The sequence below is a fragment of the Camelus bactrianus genome, chromosome 11 (genome assembly GCF_048773025.1).
Source record: "Camelus bactrianus isolate YW-2024 breed Bactrian camel chromosome 11, ASM4877302v1, whole genome shotgun sequence".
Taxonomy (NCBI): domain Eukaryota; kingdom Metazoa; phylum Chordata; class Mammalia; order Artiodactyla; family Camelidae; genus Camelus; species Camelus bactrianus.
In genome coordinates this window covers 24844029-24862647 of record NC_133549.1, presented here as the reverse complement: position 1 = coordinate 24862647, position 18619 = coordinate 24844029, and the positions used below count along the sequence as shown (strand labels likewise).

At 50.7% G+C, this 18619-nt stretch overlaps 1 protein-coding gene across 1 annotated transcript in view; it reads left to right on the top strand.

Annotated features, from left to right (window-relative positions):
* Positions 1-18619, top strand: part of BTBD16 (BTB domain containing 16) — a 48895-nt gene that overhangs the window by 7895 nt on the left and 22381 nt on the right. Inside the window, exons 4-8 of the mRNA XM_010969897.3 lie at positions 1862-2005; positions 5325-5414; positions 6425-6539; positions 13093-13162; positions 13949-14079. Of these exons, the coding sequence (XP_010968199.2) occupies positions 1862-2005; positions 5325-5414; positions 6425-6539; positions 13093-13162; positions 13949-14079 (550 nt within the window). The remainder of the gene's footprint in view (positions 1-1861; positions 2006-5324; positions 5415-6424; positions 6540-13092; positions 13163-13948; positions 14080-18619) is intronic.

Sequence of the window (18619 nt, the reverse complement as noted above, 5' to 3'; positions counted from 1 at the left end):
GTCTCTGTGGAAGGAAACCAGACCAACCACCAGGTCACTAGTCTGTAAATTTCTGTTCCTGCCCACTGCACAGTGTCTAACATGTAACAGATGCCCGAACATATTTCTCAAATGCACAGTGAATGAAACCAAGGTTGGCAAGCACATTTTCATATGCCAATGGCCATGATAAACACAGACCTGCCAATGTAAATAAATAGGATTGGAAGATTAAGCAGAAGCCCCACTGCGCACAGGGCAGCTGTTCTCTGTCCCTCTGGGCCTAACGAGTCATGATGTGGACGTCCACGTATACACTGTCCAAGAGGACTTGCCTGAGGTAGGCTCAAGAATCAGACCAAGTGTGTCCAGCTGGGAAAGGCTCACTGAGCTTCACGGGGCGCCTGGAGAGGTCAGCTCCTTGATGGAGCTTTTTTAGATAAACCCCACCCCTCGGTGTGGCTGCCTGAGGGTAGAGCCAGCCCCCTTCCCCAGGAGAGGCTGATGGGTTTCTTCTCGACTGTCAACTCTGGTTGATGGTGGGGGTGGGAGGGTGGAAGGCAGCATGAGGCCGGTGTTGGTTGTGCTGTCTGCCCCGCATTGCCGTCCTGAAAGCAGAAGTTGGGGGGAGGGCGGGGGCGGGGGAGACACACACTTTATCCACAGCTCTGCTCCTGCCTAAATTGTCTAAATCACCTTCATGGGGCAAGATTCCTTCTAATTCGACATAGCCAGACTGTCACCTGAGGTGACCCAAGGTCTGAGATGAAAACCCAGGTTTTGAACCCCCAGCACCAAACAATATCCTAAAGTTGGTGAATAACAATAATAGCAGGAGAGGAAGCAGGTACCCAAGGTCACACAGTCAGAATCACAGCAGAGCCAAGAAATGCATAGATGGGGCCAGTGAACTTCGAGGTCCTGTCCGGTGCTGGGGTTTAGGGTTAGGGCTTGGGGGGATCACCCTGAGCACTGCCCCTTCCCCCCAGCTCTGTGCTAACCCAGGAGTCTCCACAGTCCCCTTGCCCACAGCTCCACCTGGCCGGGCATCCTGGGATCCTCCATCTGCCTTCTTATCCAAGCCTCCTCTTCTTTTTTACGAAGAAGAGAGTCCACCAGTGAGACTACGCCACATAAAGCCCTTTACAGTTTGCAAAGAGCCTTCTCCACACTATAATCTCATCTCATGCCTATGAGCTGGGCTCTCTGATGATCCCTGTTCCCTCAAGGAAAGTGATGCTGACGAGAACTCTGGTCCCTGGTGACGGGCCTTTTTCTATGATGCCATTAGCCCAGTGCTTCTCAACAGGGGACCAGGTAGCAGTTTTGCCCCCCCCCAGAGGATATTAGACAATGTCTGGAGACATTTTGGGGTGTCACAAGTCTGGGTGGGGTTGGGGGTGTGGGCAATGCTACTGGCTTCCAGCGGGCAGAGGTCAGGGATGCTGCTGAACATCCTGCGATGCACGGAACGGCCCCCAGCACAGAGCATTGTCTGGCCCCAAGCATGAACAGTGCCGAGGCTGAGAAACACTGTAATGGAGGAGGCAAGGTGAGGCTCCCCTCCCAAGAGTGTCCCAGCCAGTGACCCTGTCCCACAAAGCCTTTCCCAGTCCCCAATTGGAGGGCAGCTTGTGTGCCTCTGAAGTCCTTGAGCTGTTGGCCGGCAGCTCTGGTGGACAATTGTCACTTTCTCTGTTACCTGTGAGTCGGCCCATCCTATCCACCTGGGAGCCAGCTTCATTCCTGAAAGTCCTCGGGAGGCCGCCTGCCCACTCCTCTGCTCAGTAAGCGTGACCGGATGGAGAGGCCATGGGAGCCAAAGCATCTCCAGGTGGGGGTGTTGTTAAGCCATTTGCTCAGCGCTGTTCCCTCTCCTCAGATGTGATTCTCGAATGCCTTGGCTTCACATGGGAACTCCATCAGCCCCAGCTGTTTCAGTCTGACACCTTGGCCAAGCTTTATGTGATGGCCCTGGCCCGGGACAGCGCAAACCCTGAGAAGGAGCTGCAGAAACTTCTGCGAGGTACGTTCTCACCCAGAGCGGGAGCCCCAAGGGCCCTCTGGTTTGAGAGACCCCAGCTTGGTGTTTGGTGATCTGTTTGGGGACCACAGTCACTCTGGCAGTTAGGAGCAAGTCTCATGGTGTGACCTCATCACAGGATTTAACCTCAGTCTCCTGAGCTATAAAATGGGGAGAGTGGTTCTTACTGTGTTTCCTTGTGGAGGAGGTAACAGTAGTGAAATTCTAGAACAATGCCTGGCACGTAGTGAGTCTTCAGTCAATGTCAGTTATATTCTCATAAAAACCCCACCTTGTCCAACAGCTATGATGGAAGCCTCCCTACCTTTCTGAGAAGCGAAACTGGGTTGTGTTGGGTCTTCTGATGGACTTTCTAGAAGGAAGGCGTAGTTCTGACATCTGTGGCTTGTTTGGCCCTAAATCTGTCGGTTGGAGGTTTACAAGCATTCATCGATTTTATTATTTTCTTTTCCTTTCGCTTCTCTTTTCTTAACTCCACCTCATACCCAAAAGTATTTAGGTCACTTCTTTCTTTTTCTCCTTTTTAATTTTAATAATCCCTAGTCTGCCCTTATCTGTCCCATAAGATCCTCTCCCGCTGCCTTGCTAACTTCTTCCCAGGAAATACAGATTGGCGTCGCCTCCAGACAACTCGTAAGCAGGTGCCATGGAAAATTTAAGGCCTCCAAAGCAGCCAGCATGCCAGTCAGGATGGGGATTGCATTTCCAGGGCGTGGCAGTAAAACTCTGATATTCCGGAGCCAGACAGGCTGCCGGAGTCCCCGCCCTGCGTTGAGCCAGGAGAGAGAGCCTGGCTGCCTGCCGAAACCTTCCCGGCCACAGATTCTCTGACTCAGCCCTTCCCGGCCCAGCTGGGAGCTGAGAGTGGGCTGCCGGTCCCCCCAGAACTGTAACGAGCTTCACACTTACTCATGATCTTCTTTGATCTTCCTTAGCATTTGTCCCCGTGTCTTAAAAAGGGACCGAGCTCTTTCTCCTGTGTCCCCTGTGCCCAGGTCAGAGGTCTCCCTTGCCCACCAATGGAAGGCCATGGAGGGCCAGACAGTGAATACACTGACAGGCAAGAGAATTTGGAAGGGAAAAAACAGAGTTACTGCTGACGTTATGGTCTTTAACAAGTCTAGAATGGTCTCAAAGATTTGGCCCTACTAAGACAGCTCTGATCCAAGCCCCCTGCTGGAGGCTGGACCTGACTGGCGGGCATCGGGGCAGGTGCAGAGTTGAAATCTCGGTGTTCAAACCATCACAACTTTCCAGGGTCTCCCTGCAAGCACCAGCATCTGTGTCAGACCCTGGGACTCTCGTCCCAAGATTTTCAGTGGGTGCGGTCACAGTGCCGTGCCTTCAAGAATGATTTTCCTTATGCATCTCACAAGTGTTGCTTTTGTGTTCCTGAGAATATCACCGTTGCGGTCCTGGAGTTAGCAGCAGAGAAATTTCTGACCAAGCCCCGGAGGTGTGGGCGCCGAGGAGACACAGCCCGCCTCGAGCGACCCTGTGCCGGCCACACGAGGCTGTCCCAGCCACTCCTGTTCATCCCACCCAGAGTCCAGGGTCAGCTGCACCTTAGCAGCATGGGTTTATTCTCTAGGAGGAAATCTGAGAAGAAAACAGCCTTCATTTACTAAAAACAAGCCGCTTTGGTGTGGAGGCACCTCCGAAGCTTATGATCAAATGATCACTTTCCTATCCGATTGCGTGAAGTTTTACTTACAAAAACTGTCTTCCACTTACTCTGATCTAGCTGAGAATATTCCTGCCTTCCTTCAGCCAATGTTCAGTGCTTAACTTGTGCCAGGCATTGTGCTAGAAAGTTAATGTGGGGGGTGGGGGTGGGGGACAGATGAGCCCACCCAAAATGATGCGGACGCGTGAGGAAGAGCAAGGCCCCTGATGACCCCGCCTACCTGTCTGGAACGCCTGCTCCGAGTCGTACTCGCCTCCTCCTCCCGTTTACTGCCCCCCAGATGGGGACAAGTGACAGCACGGAGCAGATAGATGGGGGGCTGTGCAGAGATCCAGGAGGGAGAAGTGACGCAGAGGTGGGAACAGGCCTGGCACTTAGCAGGTGCTCCATAAATACTGGCCGAATGAGAGCCTGACCAGCGCCAGGAGCCAGGAGCCTGGGGAAGGAAGGCTCGACGGTCTTGCTGGTCTGAGGAAAGTGCAAATTGTTCTCTTTTTCTGCATCTTTTGTGGTTACAAATTGTGACAGACTTTGGGGCTCGGGACTCACAACACTTTTCATTACCTGGCACATTGAGCTCACTAGGCTTGGGATTCTGGTGATGGAATCCATCCATCCCATCGGTTCAGCCGATACTTACTGGGCATCAGTGTATGTGAGACTGTGCTGGGGCCTGGGGATGGAGGGGCAAGTTCACCGCGCAGTATGTACTCACAGCAGATCATAAACCAACAGACACGTGGTGTAACGGAAATGGTTAGTCCAGGAGGAAAAATGAAGCCAGTTGGGGCGTAGGTGGGGAGGGGTGCTACCTTACATAATACAGGGTCAGGTGGATCCCTGATGGGGGAGGGAGGGAGCCCTACAAATCTCCTGGGGAACAAACTACAAAGAGGCAGGTTTGGGGTCCAGTGAGCCAGAGACCAGTGAGAAGGTCTCAGAGGGGCTTTGGCTTTGTGCCAAGGGTGTGGGAAGCCACTGGAGACCTGAGGGCACCGTGTGTTGTAACTCACATTTTAAAATAACTCTGAGTGGATGGGGGAGGCTGGCAGTGATTTGGGCTGCCCCTTCACGTCCTCTTGGAAGCCTTCGGTGGCGGGGGTCCTCTGTTAGGAGCCTGTCGGGCAGAGTCCCAGGGGAGGACACCTGGGCCCCACACTCATCCTTCAGCAGATGGTCCCTGTGCTCCTGCCTGGTGCCAGGTAGCTGGGTGCTCAGGGTGCAGAGATGATGGAGGCCCACCCCTTGCCCTCAAGCTGCTCACAGCCTAATAAGAGAAGGGGGCAGGGGAGGGCTAGTAATAAGTATCTAAAATGCAGTATGAGCATCAGGGTCCCAGTTCCGACAATCGCAGTGGCTGTAGCAGCTCATCGGGGGACGCTGGCTGAGGGGGGACGCGGGAAGTCTCTGTACTATTTTTGCAACTTCTTGTGAGTCTTCAACTATTTCAAAAATGCATTCACTAAACAAACAAGCAAACAAAAATAAACAAAATGCAGTGTGATACATGCCGAGATCAAGGCTGTGCAAATGGTCGTGGGGCCTCACACTGTAGCTCGCACAAGTCACTGTGGCTGTCATACGTGTACATCCCTGCCCGGTTTCTTTCACCAGCTCAGCTGCCTAGGAAGACCAAAGAACAACACCCTGCAAAGAAGATGATCATTTCCTTGAAGATCAATGACCCCTTGGTCACCAAAGCTGGTAACGTGCACCTATCCTCATATTCTGAGAGTCATTCAACAATGGCCCTCCCAGATTTGAAAAAAAAACAAAACAACAAAACACCACAAACTGGAGGCACATGGTGTTCAGTGCCTCCTTATTAAAAACAGCTGAGCAGTGCAGCGAGGAGGGGAAGGAGGCTGGAACAACTCAGGGGAATGAAAGAAGAGGGGATTCCTTGCAGAGAGGCGTCAGGGATGCAGACAAACCCAGGGAAGATGTCACTGCCCTCCTGGGCACATGCGTCCAGGGAAGCTCTCAGGCCCGCCCTCGACATTAGGCAGCGCTGACCCACCCCATCCCGCCCGGGCCCCTCCCTGGCGGGCTGCCAGCAGCAGGGGCCTCCCCCAGGGGGCTCCCTTGGTCTCTCCCCCCCTCCCCAACCCCTCCTGCCCACCTAGAAACAGACTTCGGTGTTAGTGCTATGTCACGTACCATCAGGAAGCCATCCCCAAGCCCTGGTAGGGACAGCTGTCCTCAAAGCGCATGGGACCACACTACAGCGCCTTTGGGATCAGGCAGAACTTGGAACAAGCCGAGTGCATCTGTCCCCGGCCAAGGACTATCAAATTATCCTGGCTCGTCCCAGGAGTCCTTAACCTTTATGAAGACCCCAGACTCTGAAGAAAATCTGCTGTAAGTATGTTATCTCCAGAGAAAATGAGACGCACGTCTGTGCACACAGCGTTCTGCACGTTTAGGGGCAGCCACCTCCCTGCACAGGAGCCCAGGTTAGATCAGAACCCCCTCAGGCAGACGCAGGACGGGCTCACAGGAGACTCTTTCACAGCAGCTCCGTTTTCTGTAGCTTCATCCTCCACTCCTTCGCGGGGCTGGGCCCAGGTGGGAGTGGGGGCGTGTTCTCTGATGCATCTCTGCCCGCCCAGCTCAGGGACACTGACCCAGCAGGGAGAGCGCCTGCGCGTGCGGCAGGGATGCGGGGGTGCCGAGCCCCACCCTGACGCTCGCTCTCGGGGCTGCCTCCCCAGCCTTCGCCACCGCCCTGAAGAACCTCTACATGCACGAGGTGACGATGAGCGCGGACGACGTGCTGGGTGTGCTGGCGGCCGCTCACGTCCTCCAGTTCCGCAGCCTGTTTCAAAGGTAAGGAAACACAGCGGCGAGGTGCAGCCAGGGCCTGCCCTGGGCGGCATCTGAAGGGTCCTTCCCGGCCCCTCTCACGCAGCAGCCCTCTTCCGTGGGCTGGGACATCTGGGGTTTCTTTGCACAGAGCACAGCTTCGAGTCTGCAAAGGAACCGAGACCTGAACTCACACCAGTGGGTTACAAGTTCACAGTGGGGCCATCTCCCTAGCAATACGTTCATTTTAACAGACGATTCTTGACTCACAGGAATGAAATGCACATGCGTGATTTCTATGCCTGGGAGAAGTTCTGTGGGTGTGCAGAGTGACTTCCCAGCAGTGCTCAAAGCTTGCTTATCAATTTCACCTCTGTTCATTTTTTTAATTGAGGAGTTCACATACTTTTTAAAATTGAAATATAGTTGATTTACAATGTTGTATTCCTTCCTGATGTACAGCATAGGGATTCAGTCATACATATATATATATGTCTGTGTGTGTGTATATATATATATATATATATATATACACACATATTCTTTTTCATATTCTTTTCCATCATAGGCTATTAACAGATACTGAAAATAGTTCCTTGCTATACCATAGGTCCTGGTTGTTTATTTTATATATAGTAGTTTGTATCTGCTAATCCCAAGCTCCTAATTTATCCCTCCCCCCACCTCTTTCCCCTTTGGTCAGTTTGTTTTCTATGTCTGTGAGTCTGTTTCTGTTTTGTAAATTAGTTCATTTGCCTCATTTTTGTGTGTGTGTTCGTTTTCAGCTAAAAACGTCTCTCGCCATTTAGGGAGAGACTGCACGTAAACTGGCCCTCTGAAGACCAGCTGAATTGTCTCGTCATTTTCAGGACCATTTCCCCCAATCATTTCAGATAGAACCTTGATTCTTCTTGTAAATAATATTTTTATTTTTACAAATGTTGCACGTGGTCATTGTAGATTTTTCAGAAGAGAGAAAAATGCAAAGACCAGACTGCCTATCAATCTGACTGCTCATTCGGGCACAGCTTTCCTCCTGGGTATGCAGACCCTGCTGGCCCGCTGGGCTGTCCGTCAAGGGTCCCGTGCAGGGAGAAAGAAGAGGCATTTACAGCGGATTGGCATTGGATGTGAAAACGTCCTTGTCCTGATGAGGGCTACCTGGGGTCATGGAGAACTTGTGGATGCTGAAAGTGTGAGGGAGCTGAAATGAGTCTCGTGGCATTTGTCCCGCCTGCTCCGCAGGACTTTGTTGGGGTGAGGGCATGTCAGCACGATCAGGCTGTGAGATGGAGTGTCTGCCATGGTCAGATGCTGCTCTCAGCTCTTGGCAGGGATTCCCTCCTTCCATCCTCCCTGCAGCCGTAGGAGGTGGGATATCACAGATGAGGAAAGGGAGGACTTGAGAGGTAGACAACTTGTCCAAGGCCACACAGCTTCCAAAGGGGGCAGGATTTGAAGGGCGCAGAGAGTCCCCGGAACCTGCACCCCTAACACTGCCTATTCTGCTTTGCTCAGGCGGGATGGTGATGTCACTTGCTCATTCACGGTCCCGACCCTCCCTGCTCCCCTTCCCTCCAGTGGCACTCGTGGAGTTGGCTTAGAGCCATTCACTGTGCATTGATTCAGTCACACCTTCATACATGCATCTGTTCCTTTAAGAATGATTTCCTGGGCTTCTCCGGGACACCAGGGAGACAACGAGGACCAGATGGGGAGGGTCCCTGCCCTTCAAAGCGTCATGCCCAACAGTCTCTAAGACACAGGAAATGAGTGAAGTGGGGATGAAGTGAAGGTGGGGCTTTCCAAATGGAGAATTTTGTAAGATTAATTTCAAGTAAAACGGGTACTATAATTAGGAAGAGCATTTCTCAGAACTTCCCTTTTTTGGTATCCTATAATATTCCTCCATTCCATTAACGCTTGTGAAGGGTAAGTGAGCCAAATGGAAATCATAGAGAGGATTCATTTTTCTAGACTATCTTTCCCCTTCCCCTGGGCTTTTCCAGGGATGCGTGCTTACTGGACTCACATCCTGAACCCAGGTGGTATCTTACGGCTCCCTGACTTCCTAATTCCTGATGCAGTTCAACAGAGAGGAGATTTAGGGCAGGGGTGCTCTGCCTGGCTTGTTTCACCACGCTCAACCTCAGTTTCTTCATTCGAGGGAATGGAAGAATGGATGAACTTCCCGTCCTAGCCCAGAGAGGGCATCAGCCACTCTGGGAAAGGCAGGATCTCTCCCAGGGAACTTGCAAGTTTCAACTCACTTTTTATAGAGTCCACACAGCCAGATGCTTCTGAGCCAGTGCCTCATTGCTGGGGGCACCTGAAATGACTCAGGCAAGACCCTCCATCTGAAGCGTCTCAGCGGGGATGCAGATGCCCTGTGGACCGAGGGATGCAGGCTCTCAGAGGCCTGGATGTGACTGCAGAGGACACACTGGGCACCAGTCTTGAAAGGGCACCCCAGCATGTCTGCCTGGCCAGGCTGTGGGGTGGGTGGCTGTGGGAGATGGGAGGCCAGCAGTCATCGGCAGGGACAGGTCACGTAGAGTCTTGGAACTAAGGAATCTTAATTCCAGAACTAAGGAATCTGGCCTTGACCCCGCAGGTGATGGGGGGAAAGTGTGGGTTTTCCTGAGATTCCCCACCCCTCTTCCATCGTGTGTATCACCCACCTTCAGCTCCGAAGAGCCTTGTGACAGAGAATCACTACAAAACCACAGCTTCTGTGCGCAGACATTTCTGAGTGGCTATTTCCTGGTGCTGTGCCGGAAGATATCTCTGGCCCCAAAGCTGTAAGGCCGTAACCAGCATACATAAAATAGACAAACAATAAGACAAATACTGTATGGCACAGGGAACTATATTCAACATCTTGTAGTAACCTATGGTGAAAAAGAATACGAAAATGAATATACGTATGTTCCTATGTGACTGGATATTGTGCTGTACGCCAGAAACTGACACAACATTGTAAACTGACTGTACTTCAATTTAAAAAAGAAAGCTGGAAGGCCAGCTTCCCTCTTGGAGCGGGACCTCCTGCCACCTCTGGCTGTGAGCCTCGGCTGCCCCACCGGAGGCCCATATTCGAAGCCCCGTCTTCCTTGCGGAAGCCTAGCCCGGGCTTATCTGGGGTGGGGCCGAGATCAGCCGGGTCTTCATTTCTTTCTTCCTCTGCATGCCTGGTTTTGAATGCTGGAGCAGGAAGGGCTTTGGATACTGAGCCAAACCTATCATTCCACCGACGAGCAGACCTAGGCCCGCCCCAGGCTGATGGGCCCCGCCCTAGATTCTGCAGATACTTGAGGTGGGGCTGGAATCCTAGGTCGGAGCCAGGCGGGCCTGGCACACAGCTGGGCTGGGGCTCGCCTGCCTTTGAGAGGCTGATGGTGCAGTTGGCAGGGGTGTGGCAGTGCAAGCCTCAGTGTGTGTGTGTATACGCCTGCACACGTGTGAGTGCCGAATCACTCTGATAGCATCTCAAATCTAGGTGCTGGATGAGACCTTAAAGGTCATCTCGGCCGAACTCCCAGCCAGTGCAAAATTGCCCAGGTCATGTGTGAACCACACACACCCGAGGCCACCCATCTGTTGGGGATGAAGTGTGTGCCTGTGGGTTCCACTGGGTGCTGCTCATTAAACTCACACATCGGTGTCTGCACTGGCACGACTGAGATCGTGGTTGTCATGTGCATATGCACACAAGTGGGCATGCGCGCGCACACACACACACACACACACACACGCGCGCCCTAAGGGTTACTTGGCTGGGAGGGCAACTCCTTGCCTCCATGTAGGGCTGAACTCTCTCTGTGGGCAACTGCCTGGAGTTGTTAGAATTTCTGGAGGTGGAAACCCCACCCTGCAACCCTCCCTGAGCCCAGAGGCAAGTGGCCCGAGTGGCCCCAGGGCTTGCTTTGTGTCCTCTGGTCTGGGAAGCCTGACCATTCCAGGCCTGCTCTGCCGGTGACTCTGACAGTGAGGAGGCAGGAGCACAAATGAAGGCGTCAGCCTCCTAGGTGCTCATTTCTTCATCCCAACTCTAAACCCAGCTAATTCTGCCCACACATCTCTATAGGCAAAAGCCAGAACCTAAAGAACACTGTGCCTGGTGAGTGGTCGGACTGAACTCTCTCCCACACAGCCCCTTTCACACCTGGTTTCCCCCTTGCTGATCAGTAAGCTCAGCTCACAGTGAGGCCAGGAGCTCCAGGAGGAGAGGAGCCTTGTCTGGACACGGCAGGTACTGCCAGAACCAGGCACAGAGGCCAGCACAGAGGCAGCACGCAGGGGATGGATTTATGCGGGGAGGGCTGCTTCCTGGCCATCTGTAGTTTCATGGGAGAGTGGTGGGAGGAGGCAGAGGTACTAGGCAGAATGAGGGCATGGAAATCAAAGCAAAGGGAGCACGTGAGGAGAAGCAATCAGGCAGGCTTCCAAGAGGAGGTGATACCTGAGCTGAGACTGGAAGGATTCCAGCCATGGAAGAGTGAGAGAGAAAGGGACATGGGGCAGAGGAGAGCCTAGAGACTGGGACATGCTTGGCTGCTAAGACCCCAAGTGGCTGGTATGGAGGAGGGGCATTGAAAGATGAAGGGAAAGGTGAGTGGGGAGGTTAGGGTGAGCCCAGGTCATGCAACCTCAGAAGCCAGGTGAGCCAGTTCCACCTGGTTCTACCAGCAGAGGGGAGCCTGAAGCTTGGGAGGAGAGAGTGGGCTGAGCCCCTCTGTTTTCGGCTGAGACCTTCAGATTGCTGTGGGGACGCGGGAGGCTGGTGGGGGCAGGGAGACCTGTGGAGAGGCCCAGGCGAGAGACGAGGAGGGTCTGAACTAGGCAGGGGCAGTGGGAAGTGGGGGGAGGGGGCAGGTCATCTAGGAGATAGTGAAGGTGCAGAACTGACAGGACTCAGCAGTCTCACCTGCCAGCATGCCTGAGAGATGAAGCAGGGTCTGGTGTTTACCCAGCACAGACTTTTCCAATACTCAAGGCAACTCCTTATCGTGGGTATGATCAGTCTCACTGTGGTGAAGGGGCTGTCCTAGGATCCAAGGGGGTGATGTGCCTTGATCATAACCAGATTGTTTTTTCATTCCTTATTTCTTGCCTTGCTTTAGTAAGAGTCTGTGTGGCTTTAAAGAATACATAAAATAACAGGGCACAACATTGTTTAAAAAAAAGAAAAAGGAGAAAGAAAAAAAAAAAGGATGGAGAGGCTGAAATTGCATAACATAACCTCCACTCTGTAAGTGGACCATATTTTTGGCTCTGAGCTCCCCAGCAGCTAATACGAAAAGGAAATTTGATCAGTGACATCATAGATTAGACAAACAAATAAATAACTTAGGAGAAGCACAGCTACTCTTGGCAATAAAATCCTGGGTGTCTTCATCTGATGACGCTAAGTGACTTGACGATCAATGTCCTCAACTATATGAATAGAGTAAATGTGATGATAAATTTAATAATGTTCTTTCTTGAATTTGGCAAAGTCTTCACACCAAAGTGCAACTCAGTTAAAGCTATTCTTCAGAGGTGTGGTTGGTGAAGGTAATGAGCTCCCCAGCTCTCTGCTGACTTAGCTTAATTGAAGAATATGTTTTAGAATATGTGCAAGACTTGCTGGATATTCTTGAACCTTTTTTCCAAGAGCAACATGTATCTCAACTGAGTTTAGCGTAAGCATTGAGCAGTAATGAGTTCAAGACTGCTTCATTCAAGAGCGCAGTAGCTATTCTCTGGTGCTCTGTTTGATGAAGTGAACATGACTTAAGAAAATTTTGCTAAAGAGAGACTCATATTAGCTGTGAAAGGTGAGTCACTGAAACTCCATGGCCCCACCATCCACCCAGCATTTCCACCCCACCACACACCCTGTTCCCCTGGCTCATCTCCTTAGTCTTGCTCCCCTTGATGTTCCTTCAAAGTACAGCACCTGCTCCTGCCCCAGGGCCTTTGTATATGCCATTTCCTCTTCTTGGAATTCTGATCTCCCAATTCCTGGCCTGGCCAATTCTTTGTTCTCCCCCTTCGGGTTTTAATTGTTACTTTTCTGACCCTTTCCCCGTTAGGTTAGACCCCCTTTTCTGCATTCCTAGGGACAAAGGTGACTGAGATTTTCATCAGACAGTTGCTCTTTGAATCTACTCTTGCACAGAGAGGAGCAGGACTGGAGGCCCCTCTAGCAGCATCACAATGGTCTGTACAGGAAGAAAATGCCTTGAGCAGGGGGACAACCAGATGGTCATCCCGGCTAAAGTGAAAACTCAGTAAGGCACCTTTATGTGCTTAAGCTCTGAATAGTAATACTTCTCTCTGGCGTCAAGCCCATTTTGTTTCCATCCAAAGGATTTGATTTCAGAACTCACCTCCCTCAGCCCAGAGCTCTTTGTAACCTGCCTTGCTGGTCTTGTTCTCCAGCCAAATGTCTCTACCCCTAAAATAAGGCTCCCTTTCTTTCCCTTCTGTGAAGTCTCTGCCACTGTCTCAGAGTTGAATGAGAACCCCCGGGGCTGCCCACTTCTCTAAAAGCATTCTGGGCACTCCAGAAATAGCAGTCCTCTCTCTGCAGGTGTGTGACCATGATGATGAACGGACTCACGCCAATCACCATCAAGAACTTCTACCTGGCCGGCTGCAAGGTGAGAACAACCTGGACAAGGCACGTAGCACCTGGGGGCCCTCAAGGGCACCCAGACTCTGGGATTTCACGCACCAGACCCAGCTCCAAAAGTTCTATCCGATGGCACCAGCCTAAGGGTGCTTATGTTTTATTTCGCCAAGTAAAAAAGGTTTAAAAATCATTTTATTTTTAAAAGAATATTTTAATACTCACAAAGCAGAAAAGCTTTCATCTTGGTGGTGGTGATGACAGGGTGGGTGGAGGGAATTACAACCTCTCTCACCAAGACAGCAGACAACCTTCTGGGACATTCTTGGTGGAGTCCAGTGAAATTTGTCCCACCTGGGCCCAGTCAGTGCCTCCGTGTTGGCAAAAAATGATGTAATATAACTCTTTCATTATCAGAGGAGAAAACTGAGACCCCAGGAGGGGAGCCTTCATATCAGTCGTAGACTTCAGTCCAGAGATTTCAGCGTGCAAGCCCCGTGGTCAGACCACATAACTAGAGTGACCGTGGGTGAGAGCAGGAATCTGGGAGCATCCGTTTCTCCATCGTAACATAGGAATAAAAATGAATGGATTTCATAGGGTTGCAGTGAGGATTGATTTAAACCAACCGAATGCAGTGCCTCAGGGGTAGCAAACACTCAGAAAACGTTATCTGCTGCAGTTGTATTTTGAAGAGGTTTGAGCACGGCTGCAGCGTGGCTCCCCTGCGAGCGCGCGTGTGGCATCGCCGCATTCCAGCAGAGGGCGCTGAGAGTTCAGGGATTCTTTTCTCAATGGGCTTTTCTTGCCTTCTCAGTACAAGGAAGAGCTGCTCACCACCGCCTGCGAGAGGTGGATGGAGATGAACTTGGTCCCTCTGATGGGGACACAGATCCACCTCCGGAAAATCCAGCAAGAACTGCTCCACAAAGTGCTGCGGTCTCCCAGGTCAGAGCCGGTTCCCAGGGAGCTGCCTCTGGGTGGGCGGCGGGGAGCAGGGCTAGTGCAGGGAGGGAGGTGTTTTAGCCTGGGCGCACCCACACCCCTGCTGGACATGCCCAGTGTACAGCGCCTTCTCCATCCCAAACTTACTGGAGGAGCTGGAACTTGGGTACTGAGTGTAGGCATGGTACCCACTGGTAATTAATTAATTGCCTAAGTAATTTTTTAATTTGCATTCTTTTTTACTGAAGTATAGTCCGTTACAATGTGTCAATTTCTGGTGCACAGCATAATGTTTCAGTCATACATATACATACATATATTTATTTTCATATTCTTTTCCATTATAGGTTACTCCAAGATATTGAATATAGTTCCCTGTGCTATACAGTATGAACTTGTTGTTTATCTATTTTATATGTAGTAGTTAGTATCTGCAAACGTCGAACTCCCAATTTATTCCTTCCTACCCACTCTCCCCCTGGTAACTGTTTGTTTATGTCTATGAGTCTGTTTCTGTTTTGTAAATAAGTTCATTTGTCTTTTTTTTAAAATTCCACACATAAGTGGTATCATATGGTATTTTTCTTTCTTTCTGGCTTACCTCACTTAGAATGATGATCTTCAGGTTCATCCATGCTTCTGCAAATGGCATTACTTTATTCTTTTTAATGGATGAGTAGTATTCCATTGTATATATGTACCACATCGTCTTTATCCATTCATCTGTCCATGGATATTTAGGTTGTTGCCATGTCTTATTGCCTAAGTAATTTTTAAAAATTCTTTCAACATTAATACATTAATACTTGTTGTGGAAAATTTGGAGGCCAGGGAAAAGCAGAAAAAGGAAAAGGCTCTCTCCCCTAAATCAGTTTCTAACTCCAGCCCGGACTCTTCTTCTGAACAGCTCTAGACCCAGACGGTCCTCTGCCTGCAAGACCTCTCTGACAATTAAGGCTGAAGCCCCACTTGTGGTTCCCTGCCCCGCCTTGTTCTTCGGCTAGCTGCTCAAGCCCCCGGGGGTCCTCTGGACACTTACTCCCCTCCCCCTCCCCAAGTGCAGTTGATTCTACTCCCAGACAGAACCCGTCTCTGGGGGCCTCTGTGTGAGCACCGGCCAGAGGCCAAACCTCCACATCTCTCATCTGGACCAGTGCAGGGACCCCTAACTCAGGGTCTTGGCCTGCTCTTGACCAACCCCCAATCACGTCTCTAACCAAAGAGCCTTTGGCTCTGCCAATCTGAAGCTTCTGTCTTACCCACGTGGCAACCACAGGGCCTTCCTTAGATTCTGGCCAATGCCTGGCCTTTTAGGTCATTTCCAATGTTTTATTGATATAAATAGCACCTTGGTGACATCCTTCCATGTACGTTTATCTTCATCTCAGATTATTTTCCCATGTTGAATTCTTAGAAGTGAAATTGCTAAGTCAAAAGGACATTCTGTTTGCTTTTATTACTATTAGTATTTGAAAATAATTTCAAACCAATTAAATGACAGCAATAGTGCAAGGAATATCTCAATACCCTTCACCCTGCTTTGTTCAGTCTCTGCCCTGATTGCTTTATCATTTGCATCTGTGTGTATATCTACCAATACACATTTTTTAAAACTCTTTGAAGGGAAGTGGCATCAATCGTGTTCTCTTACTGCTAAATGCTTCAGTGTTTATTTCCTAATAAAGAGAATTTGTTCTAATATAATCACAATGTAGTTAACAGCTTCAGTAAATAGCTTAAAGTCATTGATGCACACTGTCCTTTGTAGCATCTTTTTCCCTCCAATACAGGATCCAGTTGAGGACCACATACTGCGTTTCATTGTCATGTCTTTGGGGGACTCTTTGAAAGGTTCTTGACACCCACTGCCCAGTTACCACGATTGTATTCCCTTTGGGTGAATTTCAAGAATGAAGACTAAATTCGACTAAAAATTGTTATGGTATATTAGAAAATGAATGTTTTCCTCGTGCATGTGTGACGGAAAGCATTCCGATTTCAGGAATTAGATCTGGAAAGGTTTATTCTACTGTTGGTTCGAATTTACTCAGTAGCCTGCGATGCCCTCAGACTAATGGAGAAATGAGGTTGGTGGAACTGTGTTCTGGGTTCTGGTGTTGGGGGAGACTATTATCTAAGAAGACTTCAGGAACTCGGGCCCCAAGAGCAGCCCCCGGGGCCCGGGGCGGGCTCCCAGGGTCGTTTTGCCCTGCTCCCCGAGATTTTTCCACTCCCTGCCCTCCATGGAGCAAAGGTTATGCAACCCTTGAAGAAAAGATAAACATGGCATCCCGTAGACTTTTCGTAACACCGTCCCTCCCTTGGAAAGGCTGAGTTATCCCACGTTGGTTGCACTTAACCAAGAAAGAGCAAAACGTGTCTGACCACAAGCAGAACGCTAGTGATGGGACAGGCCTTAGAAAGCGCTGGCTGGGCAGGAAAAGAGGTCAAGAACATTACGTGTCAAGTGTCTAGACTCACAAGTTTGGGGAGACATGACTGATGTGGAAACTAGGTTCTGCTCCTCCGGCCCCGCCCCAGGAGCCGTCTGCACCGACAGCCCAGGGCTATCCCAGGGGAGGAGGGAAGAGCCTGCATGGCCCTTGGACATGGCCTCAAGCATGTAATCAGCTCATGAGCCCTGGAGGGACCAGGCCCACAGCTCCCAGACCTCGTGCTCACATCCAGTCCTCTGATGTGAACTCTCCTCGCCTGGTTGATGTCTGGTGGCCGCCTGCTTTGAAGCTGGAGGGAAGAGGGAAACAGAGGGTGCAGGAAAGGGGCCTTGGGCCTCACCTAGCGCCTGGCCAGATGGTTAGAAATTTACCAGGCCCGGGCTCTGAATCTTGGTGCTCCTGGTGGCTGATGGACCGCGCACCACCCACCACCTGTACTCAGCACTTCTGGGCATGTGCGGTGCTGTGTGCACTGGCTCTTTCAATCCCCACAACCCTGTGCAGCAGATACAATTATTGTCCCTAAGATAAGAGGGATGATAAAAGGCAGGGCTGGGCTTCAGGCTGCAAAGTCCAGGGTCCCACCCTCATTGCTGCACCATCTTCTTGTTTGTAACAGAGGTTTCCCAGCAATCAGCACTCCGTGAAGACTGGGTTGTCCCGGGAAATCACATGGCTTTGTGGAAAGGCCAACCCGAGGTCGGGGTTGGAGAGTCCCTGGCCCCACTTAGTGTAGACTGTGGCTCATCCCTGGCTTGTGGTCATGGTGTTTGGATGTCTAAGCTTTGTTGGACCCACATCCATCACTGCAGATGCTCCAACTTTGAGACCATTCACCTTCCCCACCTGAAGTGCCTTGACCTCATCTTCCTTTGGGTTTTCTTTCCATCTTGTAAATGACCTGTGGTAAAATACACTCAGTCTTCCTGACCTCCTGGGCCTCTGGTTTTCAGTTAATTTTCTTCTTAGAGGTCACCACTCAGTGACCCTGTTTTACTCACTCTAATATTATGAAAGCTTCATTCCAAGTTCTGCTTTTCCGAAAGCCAAGCTCCTTGTAGACTTAGGAGGGGGGAGAGCTCAGAGGTCTGTCTGGTTCTGTCAACACCAAAGGCTTCCCTGAAACCAGTGGGGACGTGCCCGCCCTCCCTGACTTCCTGTCTCTGATACAAGGAGCCTTGAGGGCTCAGGAATTCCCTAAGAAAGCCACGTGTCCTCCCCAGCATGCCTGTCCCGCAGCTTTCCCCCCAGCACCCGGAGCATCACTGGGCATCCTTGTCAAACGTCGTCGTTCCTGAAGCTGACGCTTCTCTGGCTGATAACAACAGCGCGTCCCGGTTATGAAGCGCAGGTGCGTCTCCGAACACTCTGAGCGGGCCTTCAGTCTAATTCCTGCAGCTCCCCGGGAGATGCTCCTCGTGTTCTCACATGCGGAATGGAAATTACAGGACATATAGCATTGCTGCCCCTGCCCCATGCAGCATGAGAGCTGGGATTTGAACCCAGCTCTCAGTGGTCTCTGCGCCTGTGGTTATTGTCAGCCAGCTCGTGCACCCTACTCCAAGCCTCCTCCTTCCTTACTGATGGTCAAGATCAACAGGGATATTGGTGAGGGAGGGTATAGTTCAAGCGGTAGAGCACATGCTTAGCATGCATGAGGTCCTGGGTTCAATCCCTAGTACCTCCATTAAGGAAAAAAAAAATTAAATAAATAAATAAACCTAATTTATTAGGGGGAAAAAAAGGATATTGATGGTCATATTTTTTATCGTAAAAATTTTACGAAGGTGGCAGGGTAATACAAAGCACAATTGGATCCATCTCCTCAAATGAACAGATGGTAACATTTTGTCATAAGCTAAGAAAGCATTGCCAAAAAAGTAGAAGTCGCCTGTGTGTCCCCCTACCCCTGCCCCACCAGCCCTATTCCCCGTCCTTCCTCTCCGCCTCCCTCCCTCCCTCCCTCAAGGCAAACAAACCACTGCTGTGCATACATTTTCTCACAGTGATTGTAGTGACTGTGGCTGCTCTGTGTACAACCACTTCTACAACTGACTTTATTCACTAGCATCTTGTGACGTGTTCTC